This window comes from Metopolophium dirhodum, chromosome 1 (assembly GCF_019925205.1).
Source record: "Metopolophium dirhodum isolate CAU chromosome 1, ASM1992520v1, whole genome shotgun sequence".
In the NCBI taxonomy this organism is placed as follows: Eukaryota; Metazoa; Arthropoda; class Insecta; order Hemiptera; family Aphididae; genus Metopolophium; species Metopolophium dirhodum.
This window is the reverse complement of record NC_083560.1, coordinates 72,815,283-72,842,159: the sequence shown is the minus strand read 5'-3', so window position 1 is coordinate 72,842,159 and position 26,877 is coordinate 72,815,283. Positions and strand designations below refer to the sequence as shown.

Here is a 26,877-nt window from a genome sequence, read left to right as displayed (position 1 = left end):
TGAATATACGTCCGCATATCCACGATAGCTAGTGGTACACGCTAACACGTATAATTTAGCGCACATAATAATACACATCACAATTAGATACGTTAAGTGCATCTCTTTACTCTATAAATATCCGAAATTAGTATTTAAAAAAATTAATATTATTTTGTATCAAACCAAATTTCACATAAATCCATGGATTACAGCATTTTGTTTTATGTTAGAATCATTAAAATCATTCTTACCCAAATTTTAAAAACAAGGCCGATGGTTATATTTTTTTTCACAGGCATTTATTTAGAAAAACACTGAACACATCTTATATTTCATGTCGTATATATATATTTTTTTTATCGGTAATAACTGCCCCGGTGACTTAGGCCATTGGCTACAATATTTAATTATTGTTACCTTAAGGGGATTCCACCCGGTGATTTTCTGTCTTTGTCTAACACTCGCGCGACATAGGATTTTAGACGGATTCTTTGCCAAACATACCAATTGATCTAATGAAGCGATAAGAATTCTGAAAACAGATTTTAATTCGTCGTCAAGTCTACTTGAAATCTACTTTCCCTCAATTTTGCTTTTTTGATTTTAACATTTCCGAAAATTGAAATAAAACAATTTTTGGAAATGTTAAAATTACTTGACGACGAATTAAAATCTGTTTTCAGAATTCTTATCGCTTCATTAGATCAATTGGTATGTTTGGCAAAGAATCCGCCTAAAATCCTATGTCGTGTGTGTGTTAGACAAAAACAGAAAATCACGGTATCGAATCCCTTTTAGGGGTAAATTATTACAATATGTACAAGCTTATAACCATAATTATGTAGAAAGATTAAAAAGAAAACAAAGAGAGATATATAAACTTAATGGTAATACATTATAGGTGTTTGTATTCTACATTTCTACATTTGTAATAAACATTATATGAACACATCATTACTAAATTTTATTAAGAGGATGTCAACGCACTATTTGTTTTCTGTCTCTAGCCCACGCGCAACATATTGCATTTGCGTGACAAAATGCATTTACGCAGAATCGTTTTTCTATGTTTTTAAGTAATCTTAGAGTAAAATCACTCATTACAAAAAAGATAGAGAATAATATTTTTGACGGAATGACATACCGATTTCTCAAAATATTGTTTCAAAACTATTTAAACATAATTTTTTTTTTTATTCATTTAAGTAATTTACAATCTATACAACATTATGTACAATGAGCAAATAGGATATTTAATATAATATTATAAAGTAGCAGAATTTAACATTTTTGGGCAGGAACATAATTTAAATTTACAACATTTTTTTTGTTTATTTTGAAAGTCGAAACAAAGTCAAATAACAATAAAATATAAAATCGATATGTCATTCCGTCTAAAATATTATTCTCTATCTTTTTTGTGATGGGTGATTTTACTTTGAAATGACTTCTTGAAATGGTTTCTAGGTATCCACTCATTTTTTGTCTAATATAAAAATACAAATTGGATTTTATTAGTTTATGCATATAAATTTAGATTTCTAACAAGACTTTCTAACAAGTTTATAAATAATTATATAAAAATAAAGCAAGTCCGCGAGAAAATAAAATAAATATAATGGGGCCCCGCAAAATTCTGCACCAGGCCCCGAAATCCATTAGAACGGCACTGTACGCGTGTCTCGTGGCAAACTATTGTAAAAATAGATAGAAATACCTATCAAATACGGCCAATTAGTAATTTTGTATTAGACATTTGTTCATTTTTCACATTTTTATCTAAATAGCTGCGGCTCGACCGTACATATACTACATGGTTGCTGACACTCAAACGACAATAATAATATTATTGATAATAATATACGTATTAATAATAATATACTTGCGCTTATTGGCTGTACGCGCGTTGTAGACAACGAAAAAAAAATTTAATTTTCGTTCCGATTACTGATTAGACATTGCATCGTAGGTAGTTTAGCTTAATGTTTCCGAGACGAACGTCTACTACTCCACTCACCGCACCGCGATGGCTCACAAACGCACAAGACCGCCGGGATTCCGAAATCTATTATTCGGCTCGCCGTCGATTTTGTTCGCTAAATTTTTTTCAACACAATTTTTCTGTTCGTCCAGGAAACGTTTCCGAAAAGAATTTCCCGAAAACACCGAACGCGCGCACACGGCATTATTATGTTATGCGAGCCGGATGGGCATTATACTCATGCCTACGCGTTTGTACGCACAATACTAAGTGAGTACCACATTATAATAGTATACTAATAAATTATGCGTCATATATTATCCACATATTATTATATTGTTACAACATTGTTATCGACGTAGAAATAATAATTATTGAACAATGACAGTGATGACACTGTATTATATTTTATCATATAGGTACGTGTATGCCATTGCGTTAATTTCGGTTTAGGTGCCGAGCGGTTTAAAATAATAATATAATGAAGTCGAGCGGGGAAATAATAACGTGTTGGTACGGTATTACTACTATAGTTGTAAATTTATAGAACAATTAATTTGACATTCGAAATGCAAAATATTTATTCTGCAATTTGATTTGATTTTTCTAACCCCGAACAACCAGATCAGAATCCATCCTCAATTGTATTATCTTTAAGGCTCCTTGTACAGACAATTTTGAATATTGGCAATTTACTGTACGTCAAGGATTGTCACGGATATTTTGTAATATTTTACATACATTACTTACATTTTACATTATTGTAAGTGAGCTAAGATCTCTTAACATTTTAAAATATTTCATATTATGCACGCTGAATCTACAAAATTACTATAAAAGAGAAAGATTTTTCAAGTAGGTACCTTACAGACCAGTGGTCTGATTAAAATGTTGTCAAAATATATTTTGTATTCATTAATCTTTTTACTTGGTTGTATAGGAAAAATATTTAACGTTTACGACTTAATATACTTATGTACCTATATAGAATCTCTAATAAATTCATACAAAAACATTGAAAACAGTACACTATATAAGCGTTCACTTATGGGTTTATAACACGACATAAAATCTAGGATGTAATAACATTTTTTAAGCCGTAACAGGCACGTCCGATAAGGGGGCAAATGAAAATGCAAATGCACCACCTGAGAATTTAAATAATTTGGATTTTTCAAATAAAAAATAAAATATATAAATTCCTTCTCTGTTAATTTATAATTTATGTCCATGATTCAGCCCAATATAGTAAATACCTATTCTAAGAAATCGCCGTCTGTCGAACTCTATTATAGGGTACAGTGATGAAAGAACGGTAATACCACGTGTATATTAATACATTTATTTTGGTCACTAATGATATTATTGTTAATTTCGTTAAGGGGCCTCGCTACGGCTATTATTTAAGGGGCAACATTTAGGCAATTTTTAATCAATTTCATTTTTAAATAATTAAATACAGTTTACAATAGTATGAGTTTTCATTTTTATAAAGTGTTCCGTACGATCTATAGACAATTTTCTGGCAAGTTCGGGATTTTCAGAATAAAAATCGGACAACGTATACTAACTTTAATTTTGTTAAGACTTTTAAGGCCTTTTAAACTAAAATTCAGCTGTGGCATCAATGCGTCATCTTAACTTATTAGTATAATATATTAATATGCAATAATACAATCAACACTAATAATCTTTAAATTATGTATTTATAATATAATAAAATATTTAACTAATCAAATTAAATTGACTTGAATTAGCAGTCTTGGTAATTTTCATCTAATAATTATATTTTCTTTAGCATAATATAGTAAAACCAATGCTTGAATTAAAAAATAAATGCACTGATTTGAACTAGTAAAAGATTTAGTTTGGATTCTTCCAGTCGTGTTTTATGATCATAGCTTCTTGTTCAATTAATAATTTCTAATATTTAATAATATATCAGTTAATAAGTTTGAAAAGTTTTAACTTGAAGGGCATAAGTGCGCAATCAGGGATGGGCAAATTATCAAAAAAAAGTAATTAATTACAAATTACTCAAAATACCAGTAATTAATTACAAATTACAAATTACATAATTGAATTACTTACAATTACCAATTACATTTAAAAATTGTATTACAATTATATTAGTTATTAATATTATTGTATAAAAAAGTGTATAAATTAAATCAAAAAAACAAAAAAAACATTAAAAAAATATAGGTTCATAGAAAAATTAGATAATCCCGTAATTTTGATTACCTTTTAAAAATACAAGTTTTTCGAATCGTTCGTCAGACAACCGGGAACGAGTAGGTGCCATTACAAAGCCAGCAAATGAAAACCATCTCTCTACCGGTGCTGACGAACAAATATTAGTATTATAATTAATAAATAATTGGATGGTTGATATTTTTTTGAGAAAATTCATCGGCGTTTATTTTAGTAATATTTAACTTATTAATAAATAAGGAAAAAGTAAAATAATTATCAATTTTAAAGACGTTATCCAGTGACGGATGACAATTGAGATGGTTACTAAAGCCTGTAGACACGAAGTGTACAATTTGTACATCGTACAGTACGATTGTCGATTTATACATATAACATGGACAATTAAGATAATGTATAATATTATATCTGTCTACATGTCTATATTATCTGTATTTTGTAGTAATGTTCATCATAAAATTATCTTTTAGTATCGGTGCCGAATGTTCGATAACTTATGCTGTATAATTTATATATATATTATATATTTTACATTGTAGAAAAACCTAAATTCTAAATTTTTATCATTGAAAAATTGTGATTCTTTATACCAATTACAAATTACTTAAGTAATTGAATTACTGTAATTGAAAAGTGCCCAACCCTGTGCACAACAATATTATCACACTATCATATAATATATTTATATTATAATTTATTAAAACGTTATGATTATGGGTGCATGTAAGTGATAGGTAATACAAAAATATTGTTTAACCTCCTTGATAATATGACAAAGAAAGTTGTGAATTCTTAGCATTTACTTAGTAATTAGTATTATTTTCTTAAGTTAATACTTAGAATTTGCTTTGTTGTTAAGAGGATTCCTTACCCGCATGTGTTGTATAGGTAGGCGTTAAATATTTCTCTAAAGCTCACAGAGTAATTTTGATCATTAAACCGATATAACTATATATGAAATTCTAAATGCGAATGACGGTGATCTAAACGGTTCTCCATTTGCAAGATACCTACGACTTAGGGCGGGCAAAGCATTGCGGATGCAGTGCGAAACGGGTGAAAAACTGAAAAGGTTATTGCAATTTTCAGTGTGCATGCAGCTGTGGCAGTTTTTTTCACTGCATTAGTATTTAGTGTGCACTTGGCATTACATAAAATAAACTTAAATTTGAAATTGTATACTTGATATTTAGAAACATACCTAGGTGTAAATAATGAAGGTATGGATAATAACTTAATTGTTTGTAACTAGGTACTATTATTATAAGAGTACGGCATTTTATAACAACAAACTATTTTGAAGTATACAATTTATTTTTATATTCAAATAGTAATAAAAGTATTCCATAAATTGAAAATAAGTTACACGTTAAAATTATTATAAGTATAAAGTATTTACCTCAAATTAACTGCTAATTTTTCGTCAGGTGTTATTTGTTTTTTACTCGATTGGAATACTTACTTATGTAAAATATTACAATTTTAAAATGGTCATAAGTTAAAAATTTAAATATGGTAAAATAACAGAATACCTACACACATAGATAGTCAATGTGATAATAACAGGTCAATCCATTCTGATATTAAAGCTAACAAGATAAAATTAGTTATGCTGAACGAAAATGTTGCACGTTATAAAACGTAGGCAACATTAAGTAAATAATAATTAGTATTTTCTATGAATACATTACCACTTGAAAATTTGGTTCAAAATGCACTGAAAAAAATTTAAACCTAAGTGTATTCAACGGATAACTAACTGCTCTAAGTAATATTAAATAAAAATAAAGGTACGTATAATGTTTGAACTTGGTCGTATGAAATAAGATCTTACTTACTAAGTTATAAATTATAATGTACGATTTATTATGTTAGAAATAGGTACTAAAAACCAACAGCAGATTTGATTATGTGTTATAGAAAAATATATTTTTGTCACGCCAGTTGGGACTATTTTAAAATTAAAAGGTTTTTCTGACACACCCAAAATACGTTGCCTCTGAATTACATCATTACATATTATTTACATTGCTGAACTGCGCTTCGCACGCTGTAGAAGCGTACAGTTTAAAAAAAAATTGTAATTTCTCGTTAGGTTAGTGTGAACACGGTTTTAAAAAACTAAGTTTTAAACTCAAAATAGATTAATTTTGACACCGCCAATAGTCTAGATTCTGAGCGAAGCGATGAATGTATTGATTTCACAATGATGTGTGTTTTTTTTTTTAGTTTTTTTTTTTTTGTGTCTGTCATCACCTTTTAGGACAGTAAAAGTGCTTGGATTTTCTTCAACAGTAACTTTTCTGATAGGAAAGTGAATCTAGTTGGTACTTTGGGAGGTCAAAAGTTTACATTTCTCAGTAGTTTTCTAAAGCGACGTGAAAAACAAAAGAAAAATTAGGGAAACACGGGAATTTTTACGCAAAATCTGTTTTTGAGAAAATCGATTTTGGTTTTTGTTGCAACTCTAAAACAAATGACCGTAGGTAAATGAAATTTTGACTGAATATTTATATTAGCATTTTCTATACACCATAACATTTTCAAAATATTTTGACTTATTTTGAGCTGTTTACGGGCATTTTCAGTTTCCATTTTTTTTAGTTTTTTTTTCTATGTATGTCAATAAAACTTTATTTGTTGGGTAAAAAAGCTTGGAAATTTAATACAAGGCTCCTACTATATTGTTACTATGATATTTAAAAAATATTAATAAATCCTTAGTCACAGTTTTTATTTATAAGCATTTAAAGTTCAAATCTTGACAAAATACGGAAAAATCACAAAATAAGTAAATTATTTTGAGTTGAGAATTCATAAAAAATTTTCTTTTTAAATCTAAGATTTGAAAATGTAATACAAGATTATCCATAAGTTTGTCTACTTTTATCAAAAAAAAAAAATGTCTACAAGAAAGTCAAATTAAATTTTTATGAGCGTTTGAAATTCATATTTTTACAACATTTGATATTCACTCGATATCCTATGTAACGAATTTCTTATTTTGTTGTAATTTAAAAACGTATGACTGTAGATACTTTAAAATTTCACTGAATGTTTGTATTAGTATTTTCTATACACGATAAAATTTAAAAAATAATTTGACTCTTTTTGAGCTGTTTACGGACATGGTCAGTTTTCAATTTTTTTAGTTTTTTTTTTCTATAAATATCAATAAAATTTTATTTGTTGGGTAAAAAAGCGAGAAAATTTAAAATATTAAATATTAATAATACGAAAAATGAAAAATATTAAAAATACATAGGCACAATTTTTTTTTTATAAGTATTTAAAGTTCAAATGTTGACAAAATTTATCAAATTTATAATTTAATAATTATTTTGTACTTAAAAATGTATAAAATGTTCAACTTTTATAGCTAAGGATTGAAAATTGAAAACAAGGCTCCACGTAAATAGGTTATATATGAATTACTATATTCACAATAATATCAAATATACTTGGTAATATCATAGCAGGCTGACGTTTTTCTTATACAATGATATTATATCATTGAATTAAAATTTAACACCATCCATTACAGTGACCCACTTGTAACCTACTGTACAGCAGAGCGACATCCACTTACCCAACTTTTTCACATTTGATTTAACCAATAACAAGTGTCAATTCATGTCATAAAACGTGATATACTTTTTCTTAATTAGTGAAAATTTTGATTTTTGGCAATACCACGTTTTGGATTATCGCTCTCCAATTAACATTATTATTATAGTAATTCATAAACCTTGGTTGATAAGTCATTCATTATCGATATTTTCTGTGTGTAATCAAAAATCATGCTTATCCTATGACCAAATATGTTTAAAAAAGAAAAAATAAATATTTTTTATAATTTCGAAAAGAATAGTTCTCTATTGAAAAATGTTACTTATTTCACTGTAACATTTTATAATAATATTATGTTCAAGCTTAATTTGTCATGCCTTTATTTTACTTAAATATTAAAGAACACTTCTACAGCCATGGTTGTAAAATTAATTTTAGCACACCCGGTAGTGCGACACTGGATAATAGATATACACATTATTCTGCAATATTTTTATATTCTATTACAAGTCATGAGGTAATTTCTAATGACAAATAATATTGATTTATTTGAAGACTATTAACATTTAATTAATCCTAGCTTATTATTTTTATTCGAAAAAGCATTTAACATTTGCAATCTATTTCTGTTAACCGATGGCGAGAAATATTCAAACATAAATAAAACCTTTATAATAATATAACCATAGGTATATTTGAGCCATGAACCTAGGTATTTCAGATTCATTATTATTATTAATTATAAGTTTTCGTAGAACCACAGTATAAATTAAAATTAAATTATTAAACCCTACAATTAAATTTTTCTCGAAAATATCAAAATGTGTCCCGAAATATTCTGCTGATTTTGAAACTAATCGTGTATTAATTTTTCCATATTAGACTCGCAGAAATAAACATACTTACTGTACGATTTTAACTCATTCCCAGACATGCCGTCTTGTAAATTATAAGTTATTGAATATTATTATATAAAAATAACCTATTTCGACAGAAAGGAAGTACCAACATAAAATAGGTAGGTACATCATTGTAAACTATTTCAGTATGAATAAAATATTAAATTCAACAACTATTATTTTCAATCAAATTTATTTATTGGTATTTTAAACACAATCGCTTCAATACACGTGTCAAATATACAATTTACAAATGTCTGTTTTAAATACAATTCATATAATATTACACAATTTTTAACTTAGAACAATGGTCTTGTTTTCAACTACAAATTTATAAGTAACTCGAGTCTGCCGAGCATAGTGTGTGTGTGTGTATTTCTATATTAGGTAAGATTGTATGCTTTTCACGAGTCACACCTTTTAAAACTAACCAGTCATATAACAATATTATAAAATAGATAATCATAACATAAAAACAATTTTATTACAATACATTCGATATTTATTCACAAGTACTAAGTATATTATACTTTAAATTGCAGGTGCGGTTATGCTTTTCATTTTCAAGTCTGGTCATGGAAACACAATATAATATTTTACTAAGTCTCGAAGACTGCGTCTAATAATTGGTTAAACCGAACAATTTGAGGGGCGTGTGTTTTGAAGAACGGGCTGTTATCTATTTCAAACATTTCGTGGGAAAATATCTAAAGTACGCGACTTTTTTAGTTTCTTTTTTTTACACAGCTGGTAATTTTTTAATGTATCCGATTATTATTTTTTACAGAGTTCGACCGAACTGTTCGTACTTATTTTGGTATCGCATAAAAAGAGGTTCCATTCGCAATGGAGTAAAAATCAAACGCTTCAACCAACCAACAGGTACACGTAGTCAAAGTATCGAAAAAAAAAACTATCGGCCATGTACGTATTATAAAGAACTTTCATTCAATAAGCGATGTAATAATAAGAATAATAATAAGAATAAGAATAAGAATAAGAATAAAAAAAGCCAGTTATCCTTTTGACAAAAATAAAAACCAACAAAAAAAAAAAAAAAAATAGAAAAGACAAATAGTGAACAATTTTTTACAAACAGGTAATAATATAGTTATCTTAAATTAATTTTATCATGAAAATCGGACCGTTAAAGGGAAAATTAAAATATGTTTCGTAGTAGGTACGTATAATATGACGACGTTGTACCCGTTATTTAGTGACGTTTACAGGTCAATAAGAATTATCAAATTATTAACAATCCATCACCTTTGGATTAAATGCGTTAACTATAAAAAAGAAAATTAATAAAAAAGAAAAAAAAAAGTTAAAGTACAATTAATAAACTGAGAATGAAAAAAAAATAAATTACTGCTTAAATTCCTAATATTACTAACATTTCACAAAATTTCACGCTCTCAAACAAATTAATTACAAAATACATCTTTTTTTTTTATATACATTTATATACATACAGCGGTACACACCATGTGACGAAGGTTCAAAATATGAAATTTCTTCGCCATTCGCTCAATGCATAGTATTCGTATGTACAGTCGTATAGTGGCGTCGGTGAATTCATTGCGACCAATGGATGTCGGCGGCGTTCAGTTGGAATTCGTTGAACGCGGCTGCGGCCGTGTGGTCGTTGTCGTTGTTATTGTTGGTCTCCGTTCCGCCGCTGCCACAGTAAGCGTCCATGTAAAAGTTGTTGTTGGTCAACAACAGCTTGGTGGGATCGAGGACCATGTAGTCGACTTGCTGCGAACCGGAGACGTCGGCCGGCATCGTCCCGTCGACGCCGATAAAGTCCATCGACCCGTCGTTGTGCATGCCGACCGTTGCGTTGCCCTTGTGGCACGCAGCGTCCGCCGACGACGAAGAGGACGACAGCTGTGCGTAGTAATCCACGTCCTGCACCGCCATCGGGTACATCAAATCCAAAGATTCCGGGCCGTCCTCGGTCTTGATGGTGGCGTACTGCATCTGCTGCCCGGCATGGTGGTGATAGCCGACGCCGTCGCAACTCTGCTGCATCTGGAAGCACTGTTGCTGCTGCTGGTGGTCGTGATGATGGTGCACCGCGGCCGGATGATGGTAGTCGGCGGGCTGGTAGTGTTGCCAACCGACGCCGCCGTTGTCGCCGCTGCACTGCCCCGGGCTCTTGTGTATGGTGCCGCTGCCCAAATCCAACACGGTCGTCGGCGAACACTTGTGGTAAGTCGAAGAAGCGTCCTGTCCTGGTGGCCGCTGGTCGACCCGCTGCTGTTGAAACACGTCGTCGCCGTCGGTGGTGGGCTGCTGCATCGGTTGACAGTAGACGGCCGACGCCGGTTGCGGCCCGGTCATGAACCCCCCGAAGTCAGCGGCGGACATGTTTTGAACGATCGCCGACGTCGGCGGAGGTTCGGACTGAAGCTGTTGCAGAACGTGATAGTTTTGCAGCCCAGCCGCCGTCGCCCAGTCTTGAGGGTTGTGATGTTGATCGTCTTCACTGCTACTACTGCTGCTGCTGTTATTGTGGTGGTGGTGACGATGGTGGTGATGATGATGGTGGTGTTGGCCAGGGTATGAGGCTTGCTGATGCTGGAGCATGGCGGTCGCGGGTTCTGGCCCGGGTGCTGTCAGGCGGCTGTTGTTGCAAACGCAATAGTAAGGAAGACACGAGCAACCGGAATCTATAAAGTAATAAAATAAAAAAATTGTTAGTCACTATAGTGATTTATATATCATTATCGATAAATTATAATAATATTATTATAGGCGTTTAAAATAAAAAGAAAAATCGGCAAAATTTTAATTTTTTAATAAATCAAAAGTAACTAATTGTGAATTTCAGTTTGCAGTTTTAGAGAAAAATGTTTTTTTTTTTTCATTGAAAATTTAATATTATTTTTTACTATATACGATATCAACTTGTGCCGTAAACATATTCTTGCAAAAACCACATAACATAAAATATTATATTGTCTCAATATTACTTAAAATTAAAGTTGAGAGCACTAATAAAAAAAACAATTATTATATTTCTACCTTGTCTTAAACATTGTCAATTTTTTTTACTCAAAAACAAAAATTGAAGAAAAACTTAAAAAAGGTAGTTTTTGGACTAGGTATTTAAAATTTACGACACAAAAAGAGTATATAAAATATATTTTGAAAATTAAATATGTATAGACAATTATAATTTAAATATTTTGTGGAAAATTGAAATCCAGTTTTATTTATTCATTTTATAATAATAATAATCATCTGGTTTTCAGGCAACATTCCCGTTTTTCCTAATTATTGTATTTGTTTTTCCCAATTATTTTAAAAAGTACTATACAGGCAGCTTCTACTTTTAACCTCCCAATTTACTAATAATATAAAATTTGCAATAAGCACTACTCTCTGTTCCTACTGTATAAAGAGATGACAGTCACAAAAAAAAACACATATTACTGAAGCACCAATACATATTACTCGCTCAGAATCTAAAACACAGTATATATTACAAGTTTTCCTGCAGGTTTCTCTATACGTGAACAATCGTGTTTTGCTACCTAGTCCGAAATATTAAACATAATTTAGTATTGTTGTCTGAATAATAAATGCAAATAAAATACATTCTTTTAAATGCATTCTGCATCGCTAATCGTTGTATGTATATTTTAATCTAGTTTTCGAAAGTGATGAAGTTTCTCTAAAACACTATATTTATCGAATCATTACATTATTTTGTTTATATAAGAAAAAACTAGAAAAATCAATGATATAAAAATGTTGGAATTGATTATTGATTTATGATATCGACTAAATCAAGTCCCGCCGATAAAATTATTCTAAATCCACAACTTAAAATTTAAATATACTTCCCGTGTCGTTTAAAAACATACTTGACGAATAAAATAATTTTATATTTTTATACTTTACTACTTTAGGTTAAGTCTTAAATAGTGTACAATATAGTCTACAAATCACACTTTGTATCGTGTACCTACAAAAAAAAAATATTATCACCGACTTACTTATACTTCGGTTCTCGGAAATCAGCTCTTGAGTTAGTTGTGTACTTAAATACTGTTGTTTGCGATTTACATTACTGATGGCTTTCTGCTTTTGATTTTTTAAATTTAATACCTGAAAAAAAAATTTTAATTAATTTCATTGAAAAAATACGATTGTTTAAATTATCAGATTCTACAAAAACTAAATTAAAATCTAAGTTTTTTATTATCAGTGGTTCTTTTTTATTATATAAATTATAGATTATAATAGTATGTTACTATTAATTATTATTATATTATATGTTTAAGATACTATTAGATTATAATGTCACTGGATATATTCATATACAAAGTCTGTTAGTAGTTAATTAAACTAATAATGTGTATCCATACCAAATATCTTTTTTTATAAGTAATTCAAATGTCTGTCATATAGTTTCAACGTTGAACACTATATCTTATCTATGTAAACACAGTTGACGAATTAAATTTTTTACAGTTTACATTTTCAATAATTATTATTACTGTATTCAAAGTTATACCTGAATATTGTGCACTTTATTTGAGTTAAATAAGTTTATGTTAAGTTGTTAAATATTTAATTTAAGGATTAAGATTTGTATTTTGTTCAGACAATACGTCTATACGTCTTTAATAACTTATATTATTATGAAAACGTATATCCATGCGTACATGTGTAATAAAAATATCCATATGTCCACGAAAACGAATTATGTTGTTTGCTAATAAGAATTATGTACAGATATGTTCGTATAGCTTCTAAATTTTTGGTTCTATATTTTTACTCACGCAAACGAAAAAGTGTAAATTAAAAAAAAAGAACCAATCCAAGATATAGAATAATAAATTATCGTTCTTATACAAATGACAATATCGTATTTAAAACACATATTTGTATCTATAATATAACGAATTACATCGTGTTGTTGTTTAATATTACAGTAACCAACGTTTTGGTATACAGTCTAAAATAAAATATTATTTCCAAAAAGTTTTTGGTTTTGGGTTTAAGAGTTTAGGATTTTTGACATCGGCTTGGTATTTTTTTGTCCGGACTGATGCCGGCAATATGTCTCCTCCTCCTGCCACGTCAACCGCCTCCGTCAACTTGGGAAGGGACTTTGATGGGAATGTAGGCCGTTTCAGTGGTTTTTTCTTTGACACTTTCTGTTCAATAACGCTCTTCTCATACACCTTGTGTTCCTCGTGCCAAATTTTTCCATACGACATCGTCATGAGAGAGTAAATGTCAGGTTTAGGTTCAGTCATGTACGAAGGAACAAACTGTTTAACATCCCCAAACTTTGAGGAAACAATTTGATCTTTTAAAGCGGCCTTCTTGGAGGCCAATGGATTTTTATTTTTATTCGACGAACAACTCGAGTTCAAAGACTTCAAAGACTTCAAAGACGTGTAACTTGGCGCGGAAGACATAATATTATTATCAGATTGTTACGTTCTATTCGAAATTGTTATTTTCATCGTTTAAATCATTATACAATACACAAGTAACTAATAAGAAAAATATTAGACGTAAAAAAATTAAAACTGACCGAGGAATAATAATTAGTTGTTTGCGTTTCCATTTCATATAATATTAATATAGGTACCGTATATATAAATACATACTTTTTCAGTCAATAAACAACTAATGGCCAGATGTACTTCTTAAACCATTATCATCTGTAAATCATAATTAAAACGAGAGAAAAAGAAAATAATTTGTTAACCAAAATGTACAGTAATCGTTAAATGCTAAATCCCCGACGTACGCCAATCCAACAGCATTCACCATAATATTAAAATTATGTTGCGCGTCGTACACAATTACATTTATAGGTAGGTATTGTATTATAATACGGCAATACTATATTAATATATTATCATTATTATTATAATGTAAAACTAGTGATTAAAAGTCAAACTTGTGAATTCCGTCGAACGTTTTTTGCCTCGGGTTTGTTTGTATAAGAATGTACAATCAACAGAGAAATCGAGTTTTAGTATTTATGATTTGACCTACAATATGTTGTCAAAATCCATTCACGTTGTTGTCCGTACCATTCATATTCATATAATATATTTTATGATTCATGGGCAACAGACTAGGCGTTCTTTAATTTTTTTTTTGTATGTGTGCCAGTGTTTATTATCTATGAAAACCTACAATTAAAGGTTTTTTTTTTAAAGACAATACCAAACGGATTTAATTATTATAATTCGTATACATCGTACGGGCAGGGCTGACCAAAGTATAATACAACACGGTACGCAATAATTTATGTCTGTTTTTTTTTTCTTTTAAAAGGTGTACATCTCACTCGTATCTCGTTGCTCTAAATGATCGAGTATAAAGTATATATAATATTATGTATGCCCGTTACGTTTTACGGTCTGACGCCTTTGTGAATTTACCATAGTTTTCTAGTCCAGAAGAGACTTCAAAGATCGAGTCGATCGAGTACGTTTAGATTTTTATAATATTAATAAAAATAATAATCGTCGCGTTCTTGGCACAATTTGTTGCACCACCGTTATGAATATAATATTATCTAGAGCGCGTTCGAGTTGAATATAAATTTAAAGAAACGACACCGACATATTTTAAAAACGAAGTATAAATAAAACAATTTTTCTAGTCTTTGCGAATAAAGACTACCGAAAAAACAATATTTGAAACCATATACCTACCGTATAGTGTAGGTAAGTAAAACCATTTTATTATTGCAAATATAATTCTATCCGTCACGTCGATTATTATTATTATTATTATTCTAGTCAGTCGGTCGTCTCAAGTTATCTATTTATAGTTATCGAAATATATAAATTATAAATTAATTGTTAATAGTAATTATTCTTACTGTTTACCGGCCCCGCGGGGTGCCAATTAGGTGCTCTATCGCCGGCCACGTCAAGTCAGGTCCCGGCCGCGGTGTGTGTGTACAGCCAGCGAGGGACGGCCGTCCGCGTTCGACACCCACCACCCACCCGTAATCACGGGCGGGTCGCGTAAATAATAATAAATTAATATTATCGGTGTCGATGTGACGACGCGATAACATTGTCACGAACAATATTATTGATATTATAATATAATAATTTGAGGTAAACTTTAAATAATATTTTAAACAGCGGCGGCGATGCGTTTTTGCGATAATCGCGTTACCACCGCACACACGCGGCGCGATGGAGGGTGAGAGATTAGCGCGACTCTTTGCTCAAGACGACGGTGAGCCTCGCTCGTAAGCGCATTTGTTTGAACACTGTTCGCATGCTCTACACACTACACCGTCCGTCCGTCTTTACACACGACATATTATTATTATTATTAAAATCATCCGTATAAATAAACGTACGTTTCGCTACTCTTTGAAAAACCGTTTACGTGCGCTCCCGAAATAAATATATAATAATATATATGGGCCGAAAACTCGGCGTCGCTCGTGTTGTTAAAATGGTATAAATATTGTAAAAGTTATAACCGGGTATTATTACGGGCGGCGGCCTCTCGGGAATACGATTATTCCGGTTCGACGGAATAATAATAATATGTATTATTTTGTAACCGATGACGATCGTGTCGTATACCTATGCGCGGTAAACACCTGGGCCGTTTTCAAAATACCGGTAAGCGCGCGACTAATTCACACTCCACCGTGATTTTTGAAAAACAATTTGGCGCTGTTGTCGGCTGAATATTTTGATTAGTAGTAAGCGGTACATTAAATTATTATTAATATTATACCATACCGGCATACCAGAGAACAGTTGTACTCGATGGATATACACGTCGTTAATAACCGTAGTTACCATTACTTTTGTCCATCACTAAAAACGCACCAGTCTCTATGACTTGAGAAAAATTACTATAAATATGATGTTTTTCGGGAAATCACGGAATTCGCATCGATAAAGACAACTGCGGTATAGTGCCCGACTGCATATTATTACGATGTAATAATATTTGAATCATTGTCACTACGCCTGTTACTATAAACATAATAATATAGTGATGACGGGTTAACGTCGAATTTTTTTCCGGTATATTGGATTGTACTTGGAATTTTTAATTTTAATTAGTTAAGCCCATAAATAATAATAACTAATATTATTTACGACACACATAATTCTATTCATGATTATAAATAAAAATAATTATATTAAGCAATAATAATTTACAGTCAGTTAATATAAGAATATAATGTACCCATTTTAATATAGGTATCATTAATTTATTAATTTAATATTATTATTTTTGTATACCTATTTTAATCGTTTAATTTCAATATAGAAACCACAAATTAATGTAAAAATAATAACGAAATAAAAATAGACTACTAAAGGTAACTAAACAGTTAATACTAATAATGACTGAAGCCTCTCAGAGTATTATTCACATATTCGCCATTGATAGTAGATAGGTACATAATATTATAACACGCGACGACAACGACGTTTCACCGACGAAATCGTGACATTATTCCATCACCGCGACATTCTGTATAGTACAACATCGTTACCATAATATTATTGCATCAGTGGAATAAACAACAACATTTCAATAAAATACGTTTTGTTGTACTATATTTTTTCCACACCTATATATATTATAATATTATATAGGTACACCACATGGGTTTACTAGACGAGATCTTAAAATGGGAAAAAAACACAAAACTTTGAGTTTACAACATTACGCGCGACCTAATACATAGACGCTCATGGTCCGACGTTGTATTCAATAAATTTAATAAATATTAATATCCGGCGAGCATCGGTTACGGCACGAGACGATTGTATCGGGGACTTATCGGAAACGTATCGTTTGGTTAGAAAACCGATCTGTCTATAACAGTACATAGAATAATTTATTATTTAAATGCATCTCAAAACGTGCACTTAGAACAATGCACAAACACAAAAATTATTCAACAGTACGGGACAACGTAATTTTCAATTCCCCTTGCACGGCGGCGTACGACAACGAATGCAACTGCATCGCGCTCTCACGGCCAATATCCGATTCACTAGAAAACACATATTATATTTTCGAAACGGTCAGCCCAAATGAATATAATATTATTACCAATAACATGCTGCGAGATCATCGTGCGGAGCCGTTCGTTTTAAATGTCTCAATTTTTTCTTCAACCATTTTGAAATCAAAATTAAAACTAAAACGCAGCATCCTAGCTCGAAAACGGAAAGCATTCCCCAGTTAGGTAATGTTAACGAAATTATGGCTCACACAGTCACGCCACTACGCCGCAATCGCCGACACCGAACAAAATATTATTATTTTTAACTTTATATTAATACTCGTTGTGTACCAGGCGTACCTGCGTTATTTCGTTAATTTAGTATATTAAATTATAGATTGTCGTCTCAAAACCCACAGCAAACGTAGAAGAAAATCAGTATAAAAATGTAATTTCGTTTATTGCACACCACCGCTCCCCTTCCTCGCGCTCTGTGCTTTAAATCATCTACGCTCTACAGGTATCAGCGACGCTTGTTTAGGCAAACGCACACGTTGGCCACGCGAATTCGTATTATTACACTATTACGTACAAAACAATACAATTTTATAATTTGCCACCGATCGGATGCCATCACTCTGCGCCGGTTCCATTTATTAAACATTTAAAACGATTGCGCACAGTACAAATATACGTACGCAACAATAATAATTAGCCGGCCGACAACATGATTAGACCTCCCTCGGGCGGACTGCCGACAATTATCATCCAAAGTTATAACTTATAAATAACAATATAATATTATTATATTGTGTACATTTTATTTGTGTAACGATATTCTCTATGTCGTATAAATAACACACACACACACTAAACATTATTATTGCCTTTCTGCATATAACTCGGCCACCCCGCCCCGCACGACCGACATAGGTTTTCGCCAAAATGATTTATACGGCACATACAATTGAATTAACATACCTACTACGCGTGCGTTCGCCCTATAATTACACACAACAACAATAATAATAATAATAATAATAATATTATATTATTCCATCACTGCAGCGGCAGTCGTTTAGCGTGGCCGCAAAAGGTCGACGAGCGATATAGTATCAAAACCCGTTCGCAAGATTCACTAAAAAGCCCATCCAAATACGTGAACCGCATGGCGAGCATTATCGACGACAACTTGTGATAACAGTGTTCCGTAAACAGACGGAGAGAATTGTTTTCGAACGAGTGCGAACGGGTCAGGATAACGACGTCAGACTGTAATAATATATACTGTTAATATATTATTCCAAGTTTCCGAAAAATTATAACTACGAAAATGTCTATAATATTAACCGATTCCAGAGAATTACTTAATTTAATTTAATACGAATGAATATAGTAATGTACATTATTATTAATAACCTCAACGGACGTGTATTTCCAATTAATTTGTGCAAAACGTTAATAGGTTATACGGAGACGAATTTCCAGAATGTCGTCAATTATAATAATTTTAACTTTCAAGCATCAGCATTTATTTTTATATAATAATAATACAATTTATAGAAATAAACGAGCGTTCCGAAAAGGGGAAGAAAATTCGGTTGACCAGTGCATAAACCTCTCCAACGCGACGTAGAACGTAACAACCAACAACCCAGCCAGAATATTATATTTTGTGAACACTGGTTTCGCTTTCGTCATTGTGTATATCATTGATTTACAACGCGTCTCAACACTACCACACACACACACACACACAGCCTGAAATGATAATGATCAAGCTATCGAATAGACAGATTATGCTGTCCGTGCCCAGTGTATATCGTATAATTATTGTTATTTTATGTTATTGATGACCGCTGTACATGTTTGCAGACCTACTATATAATATTATTATTATACAGTATACACTATAGACACTGTAGGTATCTCATTTATTTGGTTTTCATTACTACCTTTTTTTTTTTTACTGTCAATAGGTATTCTTAAATCTCAGGCACACTAAACATATTATTTTGTTATTTCATTAATCAAAAGGCTAGCTATTTGTTATCGATAATATGATCAATATACCATAATACGGAATTCAGAGATTTGTTTAAACATATATATTATCGAGAGCAATAAAATCATACTCAAAATATAATAACACCACCAATGTAATTACTATACAAGATATTGCACAAGTTTGATCGACTTGAATTAATTTTGTTTAATGTTTTTATTACCCAACTCATATTTACTTTTTAAATATTGTATGATCATTAAACACAATATGCTTGTATTTTATAATATATTGAACGCAAACTAAAATGTAGACTAAGTCATATTAAGCCACTATTATTTAATGATTTTTTTTAAATATGAATGAACCATTTTCATATTTTCATGATATTAATTTAAAATACATTCAAATTTACTTTGAGAGGTTTTGAATATTTATCTAACTTTGTTTTAATATTATAAGATAAATTATTTATATTATTAATTAGTTGGTACCTAATACCTATATTATTTTTGTTAAATACAAAATAATATGAGTAGTATTGTACTAACGTTATGTATACGCCACAATATAACAAAATAATACATATTATTACATTTATTGAACGATGTACCGAAGATCATTATAATCATTATATTCTATTGCTAAGTATTGGTAGTTAAATATTTTTAATTCTAAATTGTAATTTATAATAAGGTCTTACTTTATTATTGAAAGGAACATCACGAGTTAGGAGCATGCCGAAGTTTCGTATTTTGCGACTGGTGCCAAAACTTCTTCGTGCTTCTGAAGTAGACTTAGCTTCAGGTCTCAGGTGGTCGTGTACACCCTTAGCTTGAAAAAATATTGCATACTCTGTATGCCTCCAAAAATGTGTGACAGGGTAACCACAATGTCCTCTACAGGGCATTATTTCTAAGTGACCGTGGCACTGTCTATTTGGGCACGGTTTACCTACAAATAATTAATAATTATTAGTGGTAAATACTAAATAATTATACAAACATACATAGAATTTGTCACGATACAGTGGCACAACCAGTAGGGGGTACCCGGATCTTGACTCCCCCCTTCCCTCTTATGACCTCATTTGAGAATTTATATCAAGTGATGAATTGTATTTGTTATTAATTTTAATTGTAATTCGAAACAATAATATATAATATCATATTATGGACCCCTCCCTCCCACAGAAATTCTCGGGCTGTGCCACAATTACGGGACTCTTTAAGTTAACAAAATAGATAGGTATACTAAAAAGTAAAAAGTGTGTTTGATGATACCGGTCGTAACTTGGCACAAGTAATGATTTAAGTTTTTATCGTCGGACAACTGTCAACCAAGCGAAGTAACATTATTATTATAATTATTGATTTACAATATTAATTTTGGAAACTAAATTAAATTAAACTTCATTGTTAAAATGTACTGTTGTAAATAAAATACAATTAAAATCTGTACCATCGAACAATGGAAAATATTAATTTAAATACTTGAGCATACATACATAATTAGTGGTCTAATTTGTCGTAGAATGACCTAGGCACATAAATAAATAATATACATTTCGTATTAGAATGTCATCGAAATATTTTATAAATATAACATAAAATATTATGCATGGACATTTATTGTCAAATTATATAATTCAAAATATGGTTTCCATGCGAATTAAAAAAATTTAAAAAGCCCGTTTAAAGATAATTTTCTCATTATTAATTTGTGTTAACTGTTAAGTACTCTCTTTATGCATAGCCACAAAATAGGGGAGGGATATATTCAAACAGAGACAAAATATTATTACTGTATTAGATAATGATGGACTAGCATCCTAAAATGAAAATATAATATTATCAACAGTTTAAAAATCAATCATATTATATTCAATTATTATTCAAATGTATATTTCTAAAAATGTTAGTAGGTATAATACCTATGTTTATTCAGAAATCGACTCCGTGAACATTCTAATCCTCTGGCTTCCAATAATCTCCCTGAAAATCCACCTCGTCGACTAAAATGGAAACGGTGCACTAACTTCATAACTTAAAACTAAACTAGTCACGGGAGGTTCAAGTAGTCAATGGACGTGAAACATTGTTAAATTATTAATATTTTTTTTTCTTTCAAAACATGTGCTTTATTGTACCGAATTTTTTGTGTAAATTGTACATTTTTTCTTTTCTAATAAAAGTTACATTGTACATTTGGAACAGTTATTTGTGATGCTCTGTGTTGATCCGTAGACATTTCAATGAAAAAATATTGTCGTATATACTCAAACCCTTTAAATACCAATAAGTGCATACAATATGTACATGCATCTTAACCCTACCGAACTTAATAATTATACCAATTAATTAATCATTCATTTGAACAATAACCTACACTTATTACTCAGTTGTTAATGTTCTTCTAGGTGTTTATTAATGCGTACGTCGTACATACTATAAATTAAATATTTTGTGAACTTAAAAACAATTAACTAACAATGGCCGTGAAAAAAAAAAGTATAGAAGTGAAGGTTTCAAGTAAGTTAGTTTCTTAGATATTTGTTTTATATTATTTACTAACATAATAATAATTTACCTTGTTGCTTTTTTCGAGCCTTGTCGCATATAGCTGGTCTAAGGTGAACAGTGTCTCCCGAAGGAAGAACACACCTTCTCGAGCATAGTAGAACACCCAGACACGATTTCTTTAATATGTGCACATTGTGATTGTTGGTATTTCTCATTGCCCATCCAGAAGCGTGTCGCTTTGCTTCTTCGCAATTGGGTGGGTATACCAAGCGACAATGCCCATCGGCCCATTCTTCCCATAAGTTGAAGTTACTCACCTACAAATGAAAAATATAAAACAATGACAATATTGACAACACATAAGGAGGATCAGAAAAGAAGCAATCTAAAAAATGTTTACAAATTCAAATGTACTAAAAGCAGTAATAGAATTGGAGAATAATATAAAGGGGGAAACAGAATTAGAAAAAATGTGTGTACCTTTTATATGTTTTATGATTAAGATATAACTAGAATGGATACCTTCATTATATTATTATATTTTTAAAAGCACTACTCTGCGGGTAATAAAATTACAATTAATATTAGTTAAATTATAATTTATAAACGTTACGTTAAAAATTACAAATAGCCGAAGGTAAAATAAAATAAATGATACCTATTAATTAATTGTTATAATATAGTAACTCTAAGTTATAACTGATTTCAAAATAATAATAAAATATACAATTGTCATGTGCCTAGGTATAATATAAGATAAAGGTGACCATTTGTGTCAACATAAAAAAATTTCAGCTATCAAAATGAATTAACAATAAAAACTAATTAGTAATTATTTGTAAAATCCTATTCGGTTACCGTATTACAATGCAAATATTAACATAAATAATTTAAAAATACATAGATGCCTATCAATCTTTTTATTTTTATCTACAAAGCCACATGCCATTTATGCAAACGTACCGTTTTTGTTGGATAATAATTAATATTGAACACGGTGGTGTAATAGCTACAAGTATATTATTCATATGAATAACTACGGGTCACTAAAGACTATTTTAGTGCTTTTACTTCTTCGGTAGGTATTAGGTTCCTGTATGTTAATGAAGAATTTTTGTTACCTAGGTAGAACATTAGGTATTTTAAACAAAATATTCTACTAATTTATACTTGTTTATGATCATGTTAATTTTATTTTAGGATTACCAAAAAATATGTAAGTACGATATATTATGCATTATACACGGTCATACAATACACACAACACATGTGTATGATGTTAGTAGTATGTTTTATGTATGTAGTTTCAAGGAGTACCTAAAGCTCTGGAACCTGTGGTTTTCGTACAACAAGGGCACCCTCAAAGTCAATGCTACCGATAGAACATGAAAATATAATTTTCCCAAATATTTTAATCCCGATTGTCGACCAAATAAATATTTTATTAGTTATTAAGATAAAACTATTAATAAATATGATTTTGATACAATACCTTCGTTTACAATTATAATATTTATAATAATCATATAAATTAAAATCATTTTACAACACACGGGTACCTATCGTATTATGTCTATATTTTAGCCTATAACATCTATTTTTAATTTAAATCTAATTTTAACATAGTAAATTTCTTACGTACCTACATAATGTAAATTTTATATTAGAATGCAAATATCCAATATTTAATTATAACCTAACGATAGACAGAATATAAAAATATATTAATATATTAATAATTCATTAATATCGTTGTTTTGAAATGTATATTAACACTATGCCTATATAATTAATTGTCAAAGTACTATTTAAAATTTGTTTCAGTTTAAATTGTGTAACATTTCTGATAGTATGCTATTATAGTACGTTACCCATGCGTTTGTTGTCTTCGCCTTACAAACGTATGTGTCATGGAAAATGTTCGTTCACTGGATTCAATAGTGTGCTGTTAGTTTTGATATTTATGTGAATTATTGTCAAACTTTTAGATATTTTAACATATAATTTATCTGTGCTTAAGCATCGACGATTTTTTTGATATTTTAATTTCCAAGCAAGATATGGGTATGTGAAATGACGCAAATTAAAAATGCTCATATCTCGCTTGAAAATGTATATATCAAATAAAATCCGAAGCTTAAGCACAGATAAATTAAATGTTTAAATATCTAAAAGTTTGACAATAGGTAAATTCACACAAATATCAAAATTAACAGCACACTATTCAAACTAGTGAACGAAAATGTGCTATGTCGTACGTGTGTAAGACCGAGACAACAAATGTATGGGTAAAGTTCTCTTAAAAGATGATACAACAATAATTTCTTTAAGACAAGTAAAATTAAATTAAAATTGAATAAAATATTTAAAAAGTGATGTCTGTATCAAAACAAATTTGTTTGAATACATATATCTCATAATATTACATTTATTCATAGAAACATCATGCATTCTTAAAACTTAAAATATCAGATTTAATATAAATATGTATTATAGGCACCTGTATGAATAATAACAGAAATAATAATAAGCATCTCATATTATATAGACTTTGTAATGTATGGCCAACAGTTTATTTAAAAGCATGCAAATAATAAATAACGCTAAACATTATTTTTAACTAATAACTACCAAAAAAATATATATCAAAATTTACCCTTGGAATAATCGAATCGTTAATGTCCCAGTCTGCAATTCGAGAAATAGATTCTGCAGGAGGTCTTCCACGTGAGTAACTATATTCATTGCTCATGCTTTGATTTTCGTACTCTTGTTTACTAAAATATCACAAATAAAACTTTATAATAATTTATTATATAATTAATATAGAGATTTATGAAATTTTATGAAACATTTTGTACAAATGTACAATATAAGTTATAACCTTTGAACATTATAGGTAATAACATTGATCTATGGTTTTCAAAATATTTATAGAACTTCGTAGAATATTATAGTTTATTGACTTGTTAGGTATTACCTATTTACACTTTTAAAGAAATGCGTTTTCGTACGGACAATATTTAATTTAGATTTCATAAAACTAGTGTGATGATAAATTTCTGAGTTGTATAGGTTCTGGATAAACAGTTTAATTATATAAACATTATAGTGGAAAATATGTCCAGCTGCACGCAACAAAAATGTGCCGATTGTTATAATTTTGCTTATATATTTATAATATTATATCATAAGTGATTTAATAAATAACAAATTAGACAGAGGAAGTTTCTTTAAGTGTTTATATTGGATTTCATACTTCATTACGTAGTTTATTTTCTTTGTTAAAAATTGATACAAAACATTAAAAATAAAAACGAAGAAAAAATTCATGGTTCTTGAGGTACCTATGGAATAGTAACGGTTATAAGCAGTCTAATAGGTTTTAAATATTGTAAAATAATACAGTCCATTAAAAATCAAATTCAAGCGAATTAACGTAAATTATTTATATCTAGGTACTTATCTAGGTAGCTTATATATATTATTTCATGAAGATCATTTTTAAACATAGCATATCATTTAAAACAATAGACAAGTACCTATAGTGAGTAGGTAATATTATTTAGACGTAGATAACAACGCATTGCGCATAGAGTTGCCTACCTACACGAAAACTATAGTATAGTGTGTTCATATAATTTTCAAAATGATTATAATTTACAAGCAAACGTTTATTGCGAACGTCTCTATATAATTGTACTAGACGTATGACGATATATTTGTATATACAATTAATAGAGCTACGATATTATATGATAATCGATAATAATAATAATAATAATAATAATAATAATAATAATAATACACAGGTAAACAATTATTATTACGATAAAAAATCTTATTATATACCTACCTATTTACTTATTGCATAGGTTTACTGCATAATAATATTACTCATACCTAGGTAATATAAATATCCTCAGGACACTTGAGGTGCCAATAACACTGCGACCTGAGCATATCTTTATAATAATATTATTGTCTACAGACGAATAGGACATACTACCTAGGTACTTGATAACATGACAATAAGAGAAGACACAAAACAGCACTTTTTACCATATCGTCTTTAATCGCCGCCGTCACACGACACAAAATCAAAGATGCACAATAAAATAATAAGGCACGTCACGTGTCCTGACAGACAGAAAAATAATAACATAATGGTTCACTCACAAAATGACGACCATAATCGAAGTCCGGCCTCTGTCCTCCGTCGGCGGTCTCGGATCCGCACGTGCTGCTAGTCGCGGCGGCGGCTGTGCCCGCAATACTTATCCCGTCGGGTAGGATTTTCGACGGCGGTGGTTCCCCGGTACAGTATTATTATTATGTTTAGGTATTTAAAACTACGATGATTGACGTTATCGACAGAGTCATAAAGAGTCGTTACACCGATAAAACGTCGACGGGTTAGGTACCTGCGCCGGATATCGTTATCAAGTAATTATTGAGAGTTTGCGGGTCGCGGCAATGACTATTTTAATAACACTATGTTATCTTTTTTCTAGTCGACCTTATAATATTATGTCGGTCGATCGGTGGTAGCTGATGAGAAAACGGGACGAAAAAAAATGACGAGCGACAGCGTGAGAGAAGAAAACGCCTGTGGACGGCGCAAACAGGCGGACAACGAACGGACGCGATGCGTGCGAAACGATCACTGATCGACGACGACGTCGATCCTGTTGCTGGTCCGGACGGAGTTACACCGA

At 30.5% G+C, this 26,877-nt stretch overlaps 1 protein-coding gene and 1 long non-coding RNA gene across 4 annotated transcripts in view; one reads left to right on the top strand and one right to left on the bottom strand.

The window, feature by feature from the left end:
* Positions 1-9,571, top strand: part of LOC132935310 (uncharacterized) — an 18,273-nt gene extending 8,702 nt beyond the window's left edge. Inside the window, exons 1-3 of one of the 2 annotated variants that reach the window (XR_009663208.1) lie at positions 1,928-2,233; positions 9,189-9,358; positions 9,434-9,571. This is a non-coding gene — a long non-coding RNA (uncharacterized LOC132935310). Of the gene's footprint in view, positions 1-1,927; positions 2,234-9,188; positions 9,359-9,433 lie in introns of those variants that run through there. The other variant, XR_009663209.1, reaches the window with a different exon arrangement.
* On the bottom strand, positions 8,821-26,877 carry LOC132935308 (transcription factor glial cells missing-like). Of its 2 annotated transcripts, none has more exons than XM_061001810.1 (6): positions 26,339-26,877; positions 24,816-24,936; positions 22,227-22,476; positions 20,341-20,591; positions 12,654-12,765; positions 8,821-11,321 (listed from the first exon to the last, which is right to left on the bottom strand). In XM_061001810.1, exons 1-6 carry the CDS (start codon positions 26,350-26,352, stop codon positions 10,222-10,224), a joined length of 1,848 nt encoding a protein of 615 aa, XP_060857793.1. In that variant the 5' UTR covers positions 26,353-26,877; the 3' UTR covers positions 8,821-10,221. The 2 variants fall into 2 exon arrangements, with proteins under 2 accessions (XP_060857793.1, XP_060857794.1); XM_061001811.1 differs by lacking the exon at positions 26,339-26,877 and adding an exon at positions 26,016-26,212.